General features: G+C 36.1%; 1 protein-coding gene across 1 annotated transcript in view; it reads right to left on the bottom strand.

Annotated features, from left to right (window-relative positions):
- The window catches only part of CFAP47 (cilia and flagella associated protein 47), a 306,788-nt gene that overhangs the window by 94,321 nt on the left and 194,950 nt on the right, over nucleotides 1–17,517 (bottom strand). Inside the window, exons 54-55 of the mRNA XM_014954045.1 lie at nucleotides 12,039–12,136; nucleotides 268–443 (exon numbers count right to left, since the gene is read on the bottom strand). Of these exons, the coding sequence (XP_014809531.1) occupies nucleotides 268–443; nucleotides 12,039–12,136 (274 nt within the window). The remainder of the gene's footprint in view (nucleotides 1–267; nucleotides 444–12,038; nucleotides 12,137–17,517) is intronic.

Below are 17,517 nucleotides of genomic sequence, written 5' to 3' on the forward strand. Positions count from 1 at the left end.
TCTGAACCATTTTTCACTGAATTCTAATGAACTAGAATTACTAGGGGTTATTCTACTGCCTGTCAGTCAGATTTTTTTCCCCTCAGAGAAAAGCTGCTGTTTGGGATACAATATATTTAAAGTTGGAAATTTTTAAAATTCCATTTATTACCTTTTGCGGGGTTTTTTTAAGGTGATATCTACATCAAATGACTGAAGTCTCAATGAAAGAAGTTAACTTATTGGTACAAGAGACATAACCACAAGTATCAAAACTCTGTAACTTACCTTCCATCTGAAGTGCCAACAACAGCTGGGCAGAACTGTAGCTGATATAAAAATGTTTGTTTGGGCCCAAGAGTGAAAGCCTTTTCTCCATAAAGTGATGGATTCTCCAGCACCACACTCAGCTGGAGAATGTTATCTGCAGGATTAGTGATGGGAATAGGAATTTCAATAGTATCCTAAGAAAACAAAACAAACAAACAAAAAACAAAATAAAACAAAAAACACAACAAAAACACCAAACCACAAAATTAATTATGAGCCATTACTCATAGATGATTTTTCTTGAACAAGTGTAATATGCTTACTCACAATTTACATTTATGTGAACAGAGGCTGCACCTTTTTTTTGAAATAACCAAAAAAAGAGAAGTTGCAGCAAAATTTTGTCCTTTTTGGGGGGGTAAAAATAATAATTCAAACTGCAATAAGAAAGGAGAAAAAATAAAATATCTACTAAAATTAATAATACACTAAGAACTGAACATGAAATTCTTTACAACCAAACACACAGCTGCCTCACTCTGTTTTGAACATGCCTATGATTCTATAAATTTCTACATATTTACATTTATAGAAAATGACTACTGGAACACACATAAAACACATCTAATGTTCTACAGATGGCAAGATTACACCAACAATTTAAATCATTCAAGTATCTTACATCAGTAAGACGGGATTTAAATTTGCCATAAAATATTTTAAAGCTCAGATTACTAGTTTTACTGGTGTATACAAATTTCTAAATCTATCTACCATTTTATTGCCAAAGGCTTCATAACAATTTTATAGTAAAACTTCTGCATGCTGTGTTGAAGAAATATTTTTACAGTAAAAAGGAAATATTGGAGTGCTTATTTAGGAAAAAGCAGCTATCAAAGAAACCTTTGTAATCTTGTATACAAAGAAGATTCTATATTGCCAACATTAGCTTAATGTTAGTGTTCTCATGCCAGTATAAAATGAATGCCTAGGATTATGTACTTCCCTGAAATTTCCCAGGAAATTTCCCTGGAATTGCTGTAAACATTTCAAAGATCTGCTACTTCATGAATGGTAATAAGACCAGATGTATATTTATCAGCCAAATGTGCATATATAGTACATTTCTAGGCCTTAATGGATTTTTATGGAGGCATAGTACTAGGATAAATAAGAAAATGCCCATGCAATTGCTAAGAGTATTATTTTTCCTGAAAGTACCATTTTATCAGAAAGAAAGCAAAGGAGTAACATCACAGGCAAACTCCAAACATGTTTGAAGTCATTAATTTAGACCCACATTTCAGTGTTGTGGTTTTTATAAGCATTTTGACAGGAAAAATGTAAAGGTTGAAAAAATAATTAATCTCATTCTCCAAACCACTTCTTGTATCAAGACTTTCAGCACCCAAGATATAGCCATTCTGGCAGAATATGTCATGTTTTTATTTCTTTAGAACTTGCTGTGATCCATCTCTTGTCCAGTGCAGATTATTTAAAAAAATCTAACATACGATAAAATGAAATGTAAATATGAGATAACACTTATTCTCCGTGGAACTTGAAATAACAATTAAAATAGAATCTCCTGTTGTATCCTCATTATTTGTCACTTCCATTCTTTGAAACAAAAGAGGTTCAAGTGAGCTGATCAACAGAGCTGACAACAGAGTTTCAGGGCTGTGCTGAACATAGTTCAGCTCAGTTTGGTCAAATTAGTTTTAGAAATCAGAGCTGGCTCCTGAACTGCTTGATGCAACGTGTCTCCAACATGCACCTTACCTCACCACTTCTCTCCACATACACTTCTAATCCAGACCCATATGTCCACACTCAGCTGGGCCTTTCTCACATTGATTATTCAGACACATGGAAGTCCTAACCTCCTATGTCTTGAGGGGATGAGTCCTTCCAACTTCCTAGTCACACATAAATTGATGAAGCAGATCTTTGTGAAGTGAACCCCCTCCCTCACCATACAAGTCTTTTTGCCCCACCATCCCCTCTGTAATGTAAACTAATTGCCAAGATAACCCACTCTGTTCCAAGTAGAGTTATGACGACAGAGAATCCCATCATTGCCATTAACTTGATAACTGTATTTTCTCATTTTACTTGGCATATTTTGTCTTACAAAATATCAGTTTGCAAAAAGGGACCAGCTGTTCTTGAACAGTTTGGTTTTTATCAGGACAGCAAATTGAACTACTTGAAATCTCGGACTAAACACCTTAACCAAATTATATATTTGTAAAACTTGCCTAGTAAGGAATCCATTCTTATCACTATTACAATACAATAAACTAGAAGAAAACAATGTGCACAGGACATTTAATATCAGAGGCTAATAGTGCAATGAGTTTTAGGTGTAAATTTACATATAAAAATCACACTGAATTGATTTTTTTTTAGATGAAATGTGCCTAAGTAATTACTTAGTGCCTAAGTAATAATGTCCTAAACCAGTATAAATAGAATACAGAGATTATTAGTTCAGAAGCTACAGCAATAATTCTAAGCTCACAAAGAAATCCTACGCTGTTAACCTCTAAAGAGCACCTAAACATTGTACCAAGCAAAAAAAAAAAAAGCGGGGAAAAAATATTTTGCAATAGATGATTACTAAAAACATATTTCTGAAATTGAAGGAAAGGAGACTGCTAAAGCATTATATTCTGTGACTGAAGCTAGCTATGATGTCCTCAGCTCCATCAAAAGAAATATCACGCACATTGCGAAACCCAAACCAAAGTGATATTACAATAATTTGTAACACATACAGGAAAAGCTAATGACCTAAATAATATGCATGCATTTGGACTTCCATGTACCCCAGTTCTGTCCATGTGTATGATGTTTCTGGTTTAGTATAGATAGATAGAAGAAGCTGTAACAAAGATGAGCTGAATTACAAGAAAAAATGATATTAAGATAATTATAAAAAACATATCTGACAAGGGTATACAGAATAACTCAGTTATATTAATATCCCAAATTCCCATAACTGAAGAAGTAATAACTATGCTTACATCTTAATGAATATTCTTTTGCATTTGAAATCAGGGCCATCTCTGAGTCCATGCAGACTGAAGCTCAATAATTCTTCATCCTCCTGAGACCAGAAATCGATTATGGCATTACAGTATTGGTAGAAACAAGGAAGAGCAACTGACGTAATCTACCTGGACTTGTGCAAAGCATTTGACACTCTCCCACACAACCACCTTGTCTCTAAATTGGAGAGACATGGGTTTGATGAATGAACTACTTAGTGGGTAAGGAACTGGGTGGATGGCCGCAGTCAAAGAGTTGTGGTTAATAGCTCAATGACTGCACCAAGTGGTGACCGCTGGTGAGTGGCATTCCTCAGGGTTCAGTACTGGGACCAGTGCTGTTTAACATCTTTGTCAGTGACATGGACAGGGGGATTGAGTGCACCCTCAGCAAGTTTGCCAAAACCAAGCTGTGTGGTGTGGTCAGCAAGCTGGAGGGAAGGGATGCCATGCTGAGGGACCTGGACAGGTTCGCGAGGTGGGCCTGTCTGAACCTCATGAAGTTCAACAAGGCCATGTGCAAGGTCCTGCACATGGCTTAGGGCAATCCCAAGTACTCATACAGGTTGGGTAGAGAATGGCTTAAGAAGAGCCCTGAAGGACTTGAGGGTGTTGATTCATGAAAAGCTCAACATGAGTCAGCAATGTGCACTGGCAGCCCAGAAAGCCAACCACATCCTGGGCTGCATCAAAAGAAGCATGGCCAGCAGTTTGAGGGAGGTGATTCTGTCCCTCTACTTTGTTCTAGTGAGACCCCATCTGGAGTACTGCATCCAGTTCTGGAGCCCCCAACATAAGGAGGACATGGACATGTTAGAGCAAGTCCAGAAGAGGGCCATGAAGATGATCAGAGGGATAAAGCACCTCTCCTGTGAAGACAGACTGAGAGAGTTGGGGTTGTTCAGCCTGGAAGAGATGGCTCCAGGGAGACCTTATAGTAGCTAGAGGGGGCCTACAAGAAAGATGGGAAGGGACTCTTTATGAGGGAGTATCGTGATAAGCCAAGGGGTAATGGTTTTAAACTGAAAGAGGGGAGATTTAGATTAGATATTTGGAAGAAATTCTTTACTGTGAGGGTGGTGAAGCACTGGAACAGGTTGCCCAGAGAAGCTGTGGATGCCCCATCCCTGGAGGGGCTCAAGGCCGGGCTGGATGGGGCTTTGAGCAACCTGCTCTAGTGGGAGGTGTCCCTGCCCATGGCAGGGGGGTTGGAACTCGATGATCTTTAAAATCTCTTCCAACCCAAACCATTTTATTATTTCCTTTTCAGATCCAGCAGTCTGAGATAAAGAAATAATGAATTACAGCTACTTTTCACCAACCTCTGTACTGAAGGTTGGCACTTTCACTAATCAGCTTAGTTGCCTAAACCACAATGTACAGAAACCTGTCTTATCAAAGCTGAATCAGGTTAGAGAGCACTACTAAAAAAATATCACAGTAGGTTAATATTTTCCATTACCACAGCCAAACTGGAAGAAGAGAGCTGCCACTGCATTAATGTAACCAAATTAATCTTCACAGGATTTTACAGGAAAATCATTTACATCTACTTTGTCAACAATATTTTTGGAAAACATGACTCAGCAACTGACAGATTTCAACACAGCTTCTATTCATCATTGTTATAGGTCACTTCGTTGTGCAGATTATATGAGTTTCCAATGATGGAAAACATAATTTGAATCATATCAATAGATGAATTTACAGTTCGTGTTCAGTAGGACTATTTTGGATGACTGACACCTCAGTAAATACAGGGTGCATCTCTCAAAAAGAAATATTTCTCTTTTTTTTCCATAATGTTCTATTTCCTTTGCAGACTGTCTCATCCCCAATGTCAGAAAAAAATACTTAAGGTCAGTATCACTCAATAAAAGTACTAGAAAGTGCAATATTTCTAAGTTAGAAATTTACTACTCTTAGATAATGAAGTCAAAAGAGCTATCGTTACTACTGCATTTTCAATGTTACAACAAAGAATTCACTCCAGTTATTTTCTGCTGGTCTCACTGATTTATGAATTGCTATATGAAGTTACAATCATGCCATAAATTCATAATTTCAATAGATTAGAACAGACTTTTGAAGGCTTGGTGAGTGCTGGTGATTTCTGCATACTCATAATGAAGTCATCAACTGAAACAACAGAATTACTTCCAGGATCTTATTCTAATAGTATTTAATTTACAGTAAATAGACATTGAAACTGATATTTACACCGTGTTTCTCAATTGTTACATTCATCCTACAATCACCATCCGCTGTGTATGGATCACACACAACAGACTGTTGCATTCATTTTTCTAGAGACTGCCAAAAATGAGGAGGTTTGAAGGTTGGAAAGAGCTGAAGCCAGTAATGGAAACACCCAGACTATTCTTAGATCTGCATGTAAACATCTTGCTAAGTGTGAAGACTGTGACAGTGATCTTTTAAAAATCACCACTGAAGGGTGCAGAAGCAGTGCATTAGTGGCACGGATCTGGGAGCCATTACAAATGGCAACAGAGGCACAAGTTTCAACTCAACAAGAACAGCTCTCGTGGAAGTGGGGGCGGGCAGCATATGCTTGAGTTACATTACCAACTTTTGAGTACTCATGTGGCTCTCAGGGACTTGAGAGAGAGAGAGAGAGAGAGAAAGAGGAAGATTTGGCAGAGAATAGACAAAACTATTGTCTCTGCACTTATGTGGAAACCAAACTCAATCCCTTCCAGGCATTTGGTTTTATTAAAGCAGAAACTAATAATTCACTGTACAAAACAGACCTTCCCCTCTGGCTTATCTCCTGCTGTACAGATCCTGCTTGGAGCTCACATATTAGATACTTCCTCTCAAGACAGCCAATACTATTTTTCAAATATATGGATGGATTAGAAAGTCTCTTGACTCAGTGAATCAGCAATATACACTTAGAATTTTCTCCATGAAATAGACAACTGCTAAAAAGTAAGTGTGCTTGCAGCAATAACTGCCAGCCTTTTAGACATTTTAAATAAAAACTTACAATTGGCTTATATCTTGACCTTTACATACAACCTGAATAAATCCATTAGAATATTTGCAAGGTAAAGTAGCTGTTACAGTCCATTCTTCTAAACAATCTGAGATAATGAACCTGAATTTATCAGCCTAAATTCAGCCTTTGTACTACCGTTCCCCATTGGGAAATCCACAGTAAATACCAAAATAAAACACAGTAGCCAAAAAAATATTTTTTTTAAATTGGGAATTGATAAAAACTTGTCAATGGCAGAAGATATGTAATAATTATCAATGGGTAAAATTAAAGAATATAGTTATTTTCTCTGCATTTAAAAATAATTTAAAAATACCTGCAAATATACAAACAACTCATAATAAGTGGAAGTGCTATTCAACTAATGAATAATGAATATTCACAAACAAATTGTAATTTGGCTTTTAAAGCTTCCTGCTTTCTCAGATGATTTCTTTGAACTGTTGAAATGCTTTACAAATACTCTAAATCCTAGAGAAATATATAAATGAATAATTACTGAGTACACATTCACTATCTTTTTCCATGTGAAAGGAGCAGTGCCAATTTTTACTCCACGTTCCTCTCAACTTTAGATGGAATTTGCTCAATAGAAATATCTGGTGCAAGGAACCAATTGGATGACCTTTAGGTTACTTTTTTTTTTTACTTTTATACAAATAGTTCTGGAGATTAAACTAATATAGTCTCTATGCTCACCAAGACTTTACTTTCTCTTTAGTCTTCAGTTTAGATTTCAGTTGCAATGATTTTCATATATCTTTATACGAGGAATTGAAAAGGTCTGGACTCCTTTTTCAATAGACCAAACCCTGCCAAAAATAGGCAGGGTTTTAGCCTAAAGTAAAATTTTCAACTGAAATTGTATAACTTAAAGCAAGTAATTCCTGGGTTAACGGCATTTTACAACTTCCAACATAGTATCTGTTTTCAAATCAAATTCATAATCGACTAGTTCTATATGCTTACTTGAAGTTCCTGATTCAGATGTTGTTTGAGAATGTTTGCATGTGTGGATAAACTGGTTGCTTATTCTACTGACGCCATTTAATTATCATTTGCTGTTTCAGAAGCTGTGCATACTATCCATAGAAATCCAGCAGAAAAGAACAGCATTTTTTAATAGTATGCCAATCAAGGGAACAAAGCAATAGTATTTTGTAGAAGCAGGCATATTGCTGCATTTTGTGAGAGCAGTAGTACCCCTACGAAATTAGTCTTAATTATTAGATATAGTTTTTTGTTATATAGATGGACGAATTTCATATGAATGGCGTGAATAATAAAGATTCCTTCTACATTTTTCTTTGTATTACACACAGAAAGTAGTGAGTTCTCACTACTCACAGAATCACAGAATGAATCACAGAATGATATGGGGTTGAAAGGGACTCTGAAGATCATCTAGTCCAATCCCACTGCCAAAGCAGGTACACCTACAACCAGCTTGTTCCAGTGCTCTGCCACCTTCAAAGTAACGAAGTTCCTCCTCACGTTTAGATGGAACTTCCTATGTTCAAGTTTGTTATGTCTTGTCCTGTCACAGGGCATCAGTGAAAAAAGGCTGGCCTCATCCTCCTGACACCGTCCCTTTAAGTATTCATAGGCATCAATTAGATCTCCCCTCAGTCTTTTTTTCTCTAGACTAAAAAGACTAAAGTCCCTCAGCCTCTCCTTGTAAGGGAGACTGAAGATCATCTAGTCCAATCCCACTGCCAAAGCAGGTACACCTACAACCAGCTTGTTCCAGTGCTCTGCCACCTTCAAAGTAACGAAGTTCCTCCTCATGTTTAGATGGAACTTCCTATGTTCAAGTTTGTTATGTCTTGTCCTGTCACAGGGCATCAGTGAAAAAAGGCTGGCCTCATCCTCCTGACACCGTCCCTTTAAGTATTCATAGGCATCAATTAGATCTCCCCTCAGTCTTTTTTTCTCTAGACTAAAAAGACTAAAGTCCCTCAGCCTCTCCTTGTAAGGGAGATGGCTCCAGGCCCCAAATCATCTTTGTAGCCCTCTGTTGTACCCTCTCCAGCAGTTCCCTGTCCTTTTTGAGCTGGGGAGCCCAGAACTGGACATACTACTCCAGATGGGGCCTCACCAGGGCAGAGTAGATGGGGAGAATGACCTCCCTTGACCTGCTGGCCACGCTCTCTTGATGCACCCCAGGATGCCATTGGCTTTCTTGGCCACAAGGGCACATTGCTGCCTCATGGTCATCCTCTTGCTCACCAGAACATTCCTCACTAATTTCCATTAATTACTGAGGAGAAAATCAGTGTTAGTACCACCAATTTTCTCGGCAACTCACGAAAATGGAAGGACAGGTTTAAAGGTTATGCTTCTGCAGAAAAATGCACAAATCATTACTTGTAAGAGTCTCCAAACTTAGTTTGAAAATTTATACTTAACTACATTTTTTAGAGAAATTCTCACTGTTCTCTTTCAGATTCCTCTTGTTATTATTAGAAAAAAAAAAATCCAAACAAAAGAACCAACCCTAGAGAGTGTATATGTATGTGCAACTATGCTTTGTCTGGAGCACAAGTTCCACTGATTAAAAAGACAACCATTACAGAGGTGTATCCAGAGGACAGAGTTCAAACATTATGTTTTCCTTTCAGAGACATAAATTTCATACCTAATTCACTAAGCTATACAACTTGTACTCCAGATACATCAGTGAGCAATTTTTTAAAAAAAGAATTTCTGTTGCCTTGCTCTGTTTAATGATTGAGTAAAAAACTCTCTTGTTTTGATTCATAAGCCACAGGGTTAGTAACAGCAGTTATGGACTAAGTGACAGAGTAGTTTAATTATACAAGGTTATTCTCTTTCTTCACTTGATAGCTATTTTTCTTATGTATGACCATTCATCTAGCATAGATGAAACACCCCTCTAATTACTTGGTTTCGATCTAACCTTACATTTTTGTTCAACAGCAGATAGTGATAGCTCAACTGTCATTTTGTGATTTACATTAGCTCCCTGCTGTTGTATCACAGAACTGATTCATGCATCTGTAGCAAAGAGAGGAGGAGGTTAGCAGCTGCTATATATTTATCAAAAATTTTTACATTCTAATATTTCTAATAATTTACCCTCCTTTGATAATTATTGTTCTTTTTTTTTTTTTAATGGGCTATACAAATATGTTCTGGTTTGAACTATTTGCCAAACTGTTTTTAGATAGAGTGATTAGTAATTACCACCTTGCCAAATTTGTTTTTTCTTCCACAAACCATGTTGCCATGGTTCTTTTACAGAATGTTACTTTTTATGCTACCAGTTGTTATGAAAGCAAATTCTAAAAATTGGTCTTAGTATGATACAAGTATCAGCCATGTATAAAAATATTCAGATTACAGTTTACTTTAGGATTTATGAAAGTTAATGTACCACAGTTATGAAAACTGTGTGTCACTGCCTTCAACTGCCAAGTTACATAGTTACAAAATATTCTTAACTATATGCTTTTTTTCTTTTAATTAAATAAATAATGAAAAAATATGAACAATTTAAATTCTGCATTGGATTGACTTTAACACTAGTTGCATTTGTAACAAGCTCTCTACATTATATTATATACATAATATTATAAAATGGCCAATATGTTGCATAATATATGTAATAATTGTAAAATGTGCTTACTGCATTATATTATATTTGCCTATCGACAAAATGCAGCTCCCACAAAATGCAAACTCCTGTTAGAAGAAACATGACACAGTCCTTTTGGACAGGAAGTTTTACACAGATTTGGGTGCTATGATCTATCTATATTAGGATGTCATCAGACACAAAAGGAATAGACAAGTAGAGCAAAACAGTTGATGATGAGGACCCAGCATCCACACAGTATGAGTGCCTATGAATGTTTTGTTTGTGAGCAGTTCGCTTACATTCCCATGAACTTAAACACCCGTTGGTGGTTGAAGAAATTAGATGAGCATCTGGAAAGTATTCTCCAGTTAAGTTACACCCAGAAGAGATGCATTTCATACACTCCAGGACTTCTGTGTGGTATAAATGAAAGTGCAGTAAGTGAGGATGATGAGAAATGACATCTGAAAAACGTGCTGTTGCTGTGACTGTGAACTGAAAACCTAACACCGATGCATGTTTCCTTGTGGGTTCTCTTCAAGTAATTAAACAAAAGAAGTAGAGGTGCCAGGGAAGAGGAATGATGCTGAGAAATTAATATATCTTTTGTACAATCTCTTATTGTTGTGGCTCTCTGTAAAACAGTTACAGATTTAAAACTGACATCTCCCACAAGTGGCTTCTACCTCTACCAAAGCATGGTTCCCAAGTGCTAAAGATCTGCCATGATTTCTGAAGGGAACTGTTCCTTGAGCAAATATATCCTACCAGAAGAAAAACATTGTTGAGTTGGCTACTTCTGAGCTATAGCTTATAAACCCCTTGGAAGGCAAAATGATTTTTGGAGCTCAGTGAGAAGCAGTAGGACTATTAGGAATCCCACACTGCTATCCATCTTTCCTTCTCAGTCTACCATATAAAGAAAAGAGTAGGATTTTGGGAAAGGAAAAGCATGTCCAAAGGATGGCTCCTCCTCACTTTGTACAGTAGGCTATAGTGTGCTGAGGTCAATCTATTTCCAAACTGATCTGTTCTGGATATGCTTTCTGACCTGCATTTCCAGATCTAGTCCTACAGAAGTTCATACTCAGGGTATTAAACTTCACAGAAAGAAGAGCAAACCAGAAGTAATACATGAACAATGCTATTTTAAATATTTTGAGAAATATTTACTTGTTTGGATATTTTTCCCCAACATGAACGCATGCCGACATGTAAAATCAATTAAGGAGACTTTTCTCCCTTCCCAGCATCTCTTACTGGAAGAGGTAGTCCCCTAGTACTTGTATCACATATATTTATTTGCAAAAGTGTTCCTGAAGCAAAATAACATATTCATAGAACCTGTTACTAGCATCCATTATTAAAGTCAGTATTTCTTAGCTACTTACAACTCATGCAGAAAGTAGGACATCTAGATGATAAAGCAAATATTCAGTTACAGAAGAGAAGAAAAATATTAGCTCTGAAAGTAAAAACCTTACAAATTATAGTTCAAAGATAAATACAATTAAAAATCTTGGGAGAATAAAACCAGTATCAATTGAGCAAATGTGCTAAACAGTTATTTTATCTTTACCTACTTAAGTGATTCAACACACACAACTTATTCAAAATGATGCAATCATTCTTCTAAAATGACAAACATTTAATTAATTTTTGACAGTGAAAGTATGTATTTATCCAGTAATACAGATATGATTAAATACATTCCAATGATTAATGAAATCTAAATGACAATAATAATTTCACATGCATAAGGAAGGACGGTACCAAAAGAGACTTATTCTGTTGTGGACTGTATAGAAAGTGCTTGAAGCTTTCATAGAATTCAACCTTATCTGAAATCCAAAATTAGAAGCAGATGTCAGCAGCATAAAAATGTAATTATTTAAATAGGATAAAGAAGACACTTTTTTTCAAGCGTTCATTTTAGTTCATATCACTGAGCTTAAATGAGGTCTTAGTAAGTATTGAATTTTATTATTCAAAGAGTGATTGTGTGTGGTCACTTAATAAAATTGATTAATCCTCTGTGATAGCAGCCAGACCAACAATAAAACTTTTTACCCTAATGCAGTAGAACAAAATTAAACATTTAGAGTAATCTTACCAGAGCTCTGCATTTCACATCTATCTTTCTTTCTGGTGCTGCAGGTATGCTGTTAATCTTTAAGGAGAACCACACTTTGCAATTTGAAGAACTTTCTCCTGTGTTAAAAAGAAAAAAAATGAGCTATAATTCATCTCATGAGGCGATCAATCCTTGCAATGTTCAAATCAATAGAAATTTTGACTTTTAGTAAAAATGGCGGTCGTTCATATTGAGACAAAGCAAATTATGAACTGATTTAATTGCTGTCAACCAACTTCATTATCAAATCCCTTCTTATCTGGATTCAAAACAGTAAAAAAAACAATTTATACACAAATGGAATGGAAATAACACTTTGGAAAATTTGTTTCCCAGACTATCAACTTGTTTCAGAATTATAAACATCATTGATTCATAACTGTTTTTCTTCAACAAAGACAAAGCTAAAAAGTATTCTGACTCTTTTTTTTTTTTTATTAAAAGCTTATCCACCATAGATTTAAAACTCCATGATATCTATTAAACAGATCATAATTTTCAGTTACATAGAATCCATCCTCAAGTATATGTTTGAACATACATTAATTTATACTGCAATTAATTTTTCATCAGGTTTTCAGACAGGATGATCTGGATTATTGTCATAACAAACAAGTTGGCATTAAAGAGACCGAGAATGCTCAAAAATGATAAATATATAAATCAAAACATTCGTGCATCAGTATTATCCTATTACATCAGATTCATTATCAGTCTTATCCCATACTCTGTTATCCATGACTAACGAAAGTTTGGCCAGAAAAAACATGCAATAAACTCTTGCGAACCCACATTTGATTATGTGATAAATTAGCAAAAAATTCAGATTTGATTGCTTTCAGTATTTTATATTATCTAGTCCAAAAAGGAGAGAGATGGGAAATTCTAACAATATGTACAAAAGCTTAAATGCATCAGAGAATCCCTTATCATGCACATGCATATGCTTGTGAGATTAAAAGGATAAATTTTAAATTCTGCTGATGTTAATGATTATGAAACCCTTAAATAACTGGAATTTGCTTTACTGTTACAATTAAGGCCAGAAACCAGGAAGTGTTTACTACCGGTAACCATGGGAAGCATAGGCAAGCAGATCTTTGAACTGAAGGCAGTCCACATCATACTGACAGTATTTTTAGAATTTTATATTATATCGAGCAAAATCATGATTTGACCTTTGCTATACCACAGAACTTAAATTCTGTTCAATTACATAATATTGTTGTGCATCTTCAGTCAAGCAATCTATGTTTTGCTGAAGCATATCTTCCTTTTCAATTTGAAGATATCCACTAGCAGTTTGTTCTGGTGGTTAACTACTGACATTAGAAGACATTTAAATATGAATCTAATATCTGATTTCCATTAGATTTGCTTCAGTGTCTGGCCAAAAGATCTTATAATGACTTTCGCTGATTTAAGAGATTCAGCATCAAGGATCAAGCATTTTCTTGTATTTAGAAGACAGTTGTGAAAGTTAATAAAACTGACTCTTCAGTCTTATTCAGATAGGTGGAAACAGCTGAGCCCAAAGGCTCTCATCATAAGGCCTGTTCTGCACAACACAAATATTTCATGTGGCAATTTTTTTGCAAGTATAAATGGTTGTTCAGCACCTTTTTAAAATGCATACACAAGAACTTCTTGCATTATTCCTGTTTGTCAGTATATTGTATGAGATTAAAATAACCTTAATCCTCCTACTCACACTTCCCTGAATTATACGCTAGAGAGCTACAGTAGCAGTTTCTGGTTTACCACAGCATTTCTCTTGGGAGCTCCAACTGTTTTCCTTTTCTGCTGTGACCCCAGCTCTTCTTAGAGTCACTGCTTTCCTTGTTGCAGTTTCTTATTCTGCATATATGACTTTATTTCTAAACCCTATTTCCAATAAGGCTGTGTCTAACTGTCCTTAATTACATTACTTTCTTTAAATCGTTGCTGAGTACAACCTGTATTAACCTATTCATTCTTTTGTTCAGGCTAGTTTCACATGCATACAATTTACTGTTTTTTAATACCAGCAGAATATTACAGTCTTCAAGTCTCTAGAATACTCTCAGTATCTTAAGATCTATAAAAATTAACATCATAGAGGTAAAAACATCTTCTGAATGTCCCTTAAAGGATTCTGGCAAGCACGTGATCCTGAGTTTAACCAATTTTAAAAAGTGGGGGAAAATAGCGTACAGAAGAAGGTGGTGAGGCACTGGAACAGGTTGCCCAGAGAAGCTGTGGATGCCCCATTCCTGGAAGTGTTCAAGGCCAGGCTGGATGGGGCTTTGAGCAACCTGCTCTGGTGGGAGGTGTCCCTGCCCATGGCAGGGGGTTGGAACTCAATGGTCTTTAAGGTCCCTTCCAACTCCAACCGTTCCACAACTTCTGCAAGAAAGAAAGATCACCTTACACCAAAACAGAACACATCACCTGGAACCTGAAGTAAAAATTCTCAATTAAAGACCAAAAGAAAATATAAAGATGCCCATGCCTTGGGGCATCACATTCTAAAAGAATGCAGTCAAACTGTAAGAAAGGGTACAACGGAAGTAGGAAACAACAAAGGAAAATGTCCACAGTAAAGTTCCATTTACAAGATATGAGATTAAACGGCAGCACGAAGGAATTTCTTAAAGTAAAGTAATAAATTCACAAGTTAATGTTCTGTACTGCTAAGGAAAATAGGAAAGAGTATAAACTGTTAGTTAAATAAAAAATTAACAATGCTGCCTCCCCATCCCCCGACCTCCAAAAACACCCGTAATAAACAAACAAACAAGCAAAACCCAAAAACAAAGAACCCCAACCCTTGAGTGACAACTTGCTAAAGACTTAAAAAAGCAGTAATAAGATCTTTTCAAACACATCTGAAGCTGGTAGCCTGCCAAATTCAGAAGGAGTGACTGATGATCAGGGTGGAAAAGAAATGCCCAACATAAGGCTGCAGCAGAAAATGTAAATTAATTCTTTGCAATAGTGTTTGATATAGTGGAGTTTGGGGGCTTCCTCCACCCACCCTAGAGCTTGTTTTCAGGGGAATGGTCAGAGGGACTCTCCTAAATTAAGTTTTCAGCAGGAACGGTTTTGTACAGACTGACAAAGAGGAAAACAGCAAATCATCTGGGCATGAGAGCTTCTGCCCAACAATTTAAAAGGAACTTATGTATGAAAGTGTGGTGGTGCAAACCAGCGTGTCACCTGTTGCTTAAGTCAACTTCAGGTACAAAGAAATGAAAAGGCAGAGAATGTGCTGCCAATTTTGAGACAGGTCTCTGGGATCAGGTGAGAAATTACAGATATGAGTTTCTTTACGTTTTCAAAAAAAAATTATTAAGAATCACAACATGGGAGAGAAGCCGTATCACATAAAACTAGTTTAATTCTTTGACAAAGTCAGCAGCTGTGTGAATAAGGGAGGTCTGGTTCACATAGTACCTTGTTTTTCCAAAACTCTGTTTCTAAGATCCCTTTCCTAAGGCTTCTAAGGAAACTAAGTTGCAGAAGAGGGAAAGTTAAAATACAGAAATCAAAGAACAAGAAGAAATGGCTAGTTTTCACTATGAAGAGAGATAAAGAATGAATTGAAAAGGCTTGCTTTTGGTCTGAAAAGTCCTGAGCCACTTTTTCTCTGTGGGACAAATATTTTAAGTATCATATCTTGTCTTTAACAAACTGAACAACTGGAAGTGTAACTCCAGAGTGCCAGGAGTACTTTTACTTTTTCTCTAATGCACAACCACAAAATGTGGAACTGCTTTGTTACTTGTCATTACAATGCTATACCTTCCAGCAATTAATAATATACAGAATAAACAACACAGCCCACAGATTACCTTTCTGGAAAACCAGTATGATGTTTGGGAGCGAATATCTTGTATGCATTTTTAAATTATATTGCATATATTTAGATACTTTACATCATAATATTATTATTTGTATAACACCTTCAACAGACACTTCCCTAAAAATTGTCAAATACTATAATTGAAACACTTTTCTTAACACATGGAAAGGACCTGGCAATTCTATGCTGAAGGAGCCATTTATTTGTGCAGCTGAACTCTTTGCATAACACACATTCCTACAAGTATTGGTTAGTATTAAGCCTTGAGGTTTTACAAACTGACGTTCTGTCAACTTTTACTCAGTGACAACGTAACTGAATAGTTGCTATGCTACCCACTCACACTGTTAAAAACATAAAATCTAGGGCTTTGCCCCAACTTAGTTGTAAACCTGATGACAAATAGTGACTTTATAGACAAGTCCCACCTCAGGTCTTTATCCATATAAGGTACTTGAATGGGCTAGCTTAAAGTCAATTTATTTCAAGTATCCTCATTCTCAAGTAATTATAGCCTAATTTTACTTTTTCTTTCACTTTTACTACTAATTTTTACCTCTTTACTTCTCCTTTACCCACAAGACAGAACCTAGCTCTTATCCTCAGGAATACTCAGAAGTCAATTCCAAAGTTAAAAAAATCTATTAAAGCTTTAGCTCCCTGAGAAAAACACAGCAATTGCTCTTGACCTTTCCTTTAGTTGTATCTCAGCATTTCTGTTTCAAACCTGAAGAAGAACCTACATGGCTGAAAATAGTTCTGGTATTAGAATTTCATTTGCTAACATAGAGCAGAATGTAAGGACAGGAGAGTTGGGGATTTCTTTTGCTGGTTTTTTTTTTTTGTAAGGTTGTTTTAAAGAGTTTTACTTTACCAGATATTAGCTGGGAAAACAAGGCTGAAACATCAAAGGCAAATGAATATAATCTCAATACACTCGTGCTGAAACAGAGATGGCTCATTCCCAACTCACAAAACAAGATTTTATCTGTTACTATTTCCTGCACACATTTGAAAAACAGGAGCAAAAAAGTAGACAGTCTTCTTTTTCTCTCTCCCCAAGAAAATGTTCATTCTAACACAAAAATATTCTAAGTTGATGACATAATTTTGAGATGCCTTTTTCTCCACATAAAATGTCTCAATCCAGAACATGATGTTCTCAGAATTCTGTAAACAACTCAAACCAGAGAATACTATTGCAAACACAAGTATAAATGCATGCTTACCTATACACACACTTTTCTAAACTTGCATTGACATTGTTAACGCATTTGAAGTCTCTTCTTAGGGCTTGAGCACCATAGTAGATGTGTTATGAGACAAGCCTAGTTTGACTTTAGGCCTATATCTCTTTATCATCTCACTCTGGGGCTTCAATGACAAATAAAAATCCTTAGCCTGTTTTAAGCAACCTCAGGTCATGATCTCGTCAGATCTCATAAAACAAACAAAACAAGGTATAGTCAGTACTTTAGAGGGAAATCACCACTAAAAATGGGTGAGCGCTACTCTTCCGAACATAAGAATACATCTGCCTAAATATTTAATTTCCACTGCCTTCTCTTTAATCTCTCCCTTGGTCAGCAGGCTTTCACCCTTGCTACTTATGTT

The sequence above is a fragment of the Calidris pugnax genome, unplaced genomic scaffold (genome assembly GCF_001431845.1).
Source record: "Calidris pugnax isolate Ruff unplaced genomic scaffold, ASM143184v1 scaffold246, whole genome shotgun sequence".
Lineage (NCBI taxonomy): Eukaryota > Metazoa > Chordata > Aves > Charadriiformes > Scolopacidae > Calidris > Calidris pugnax.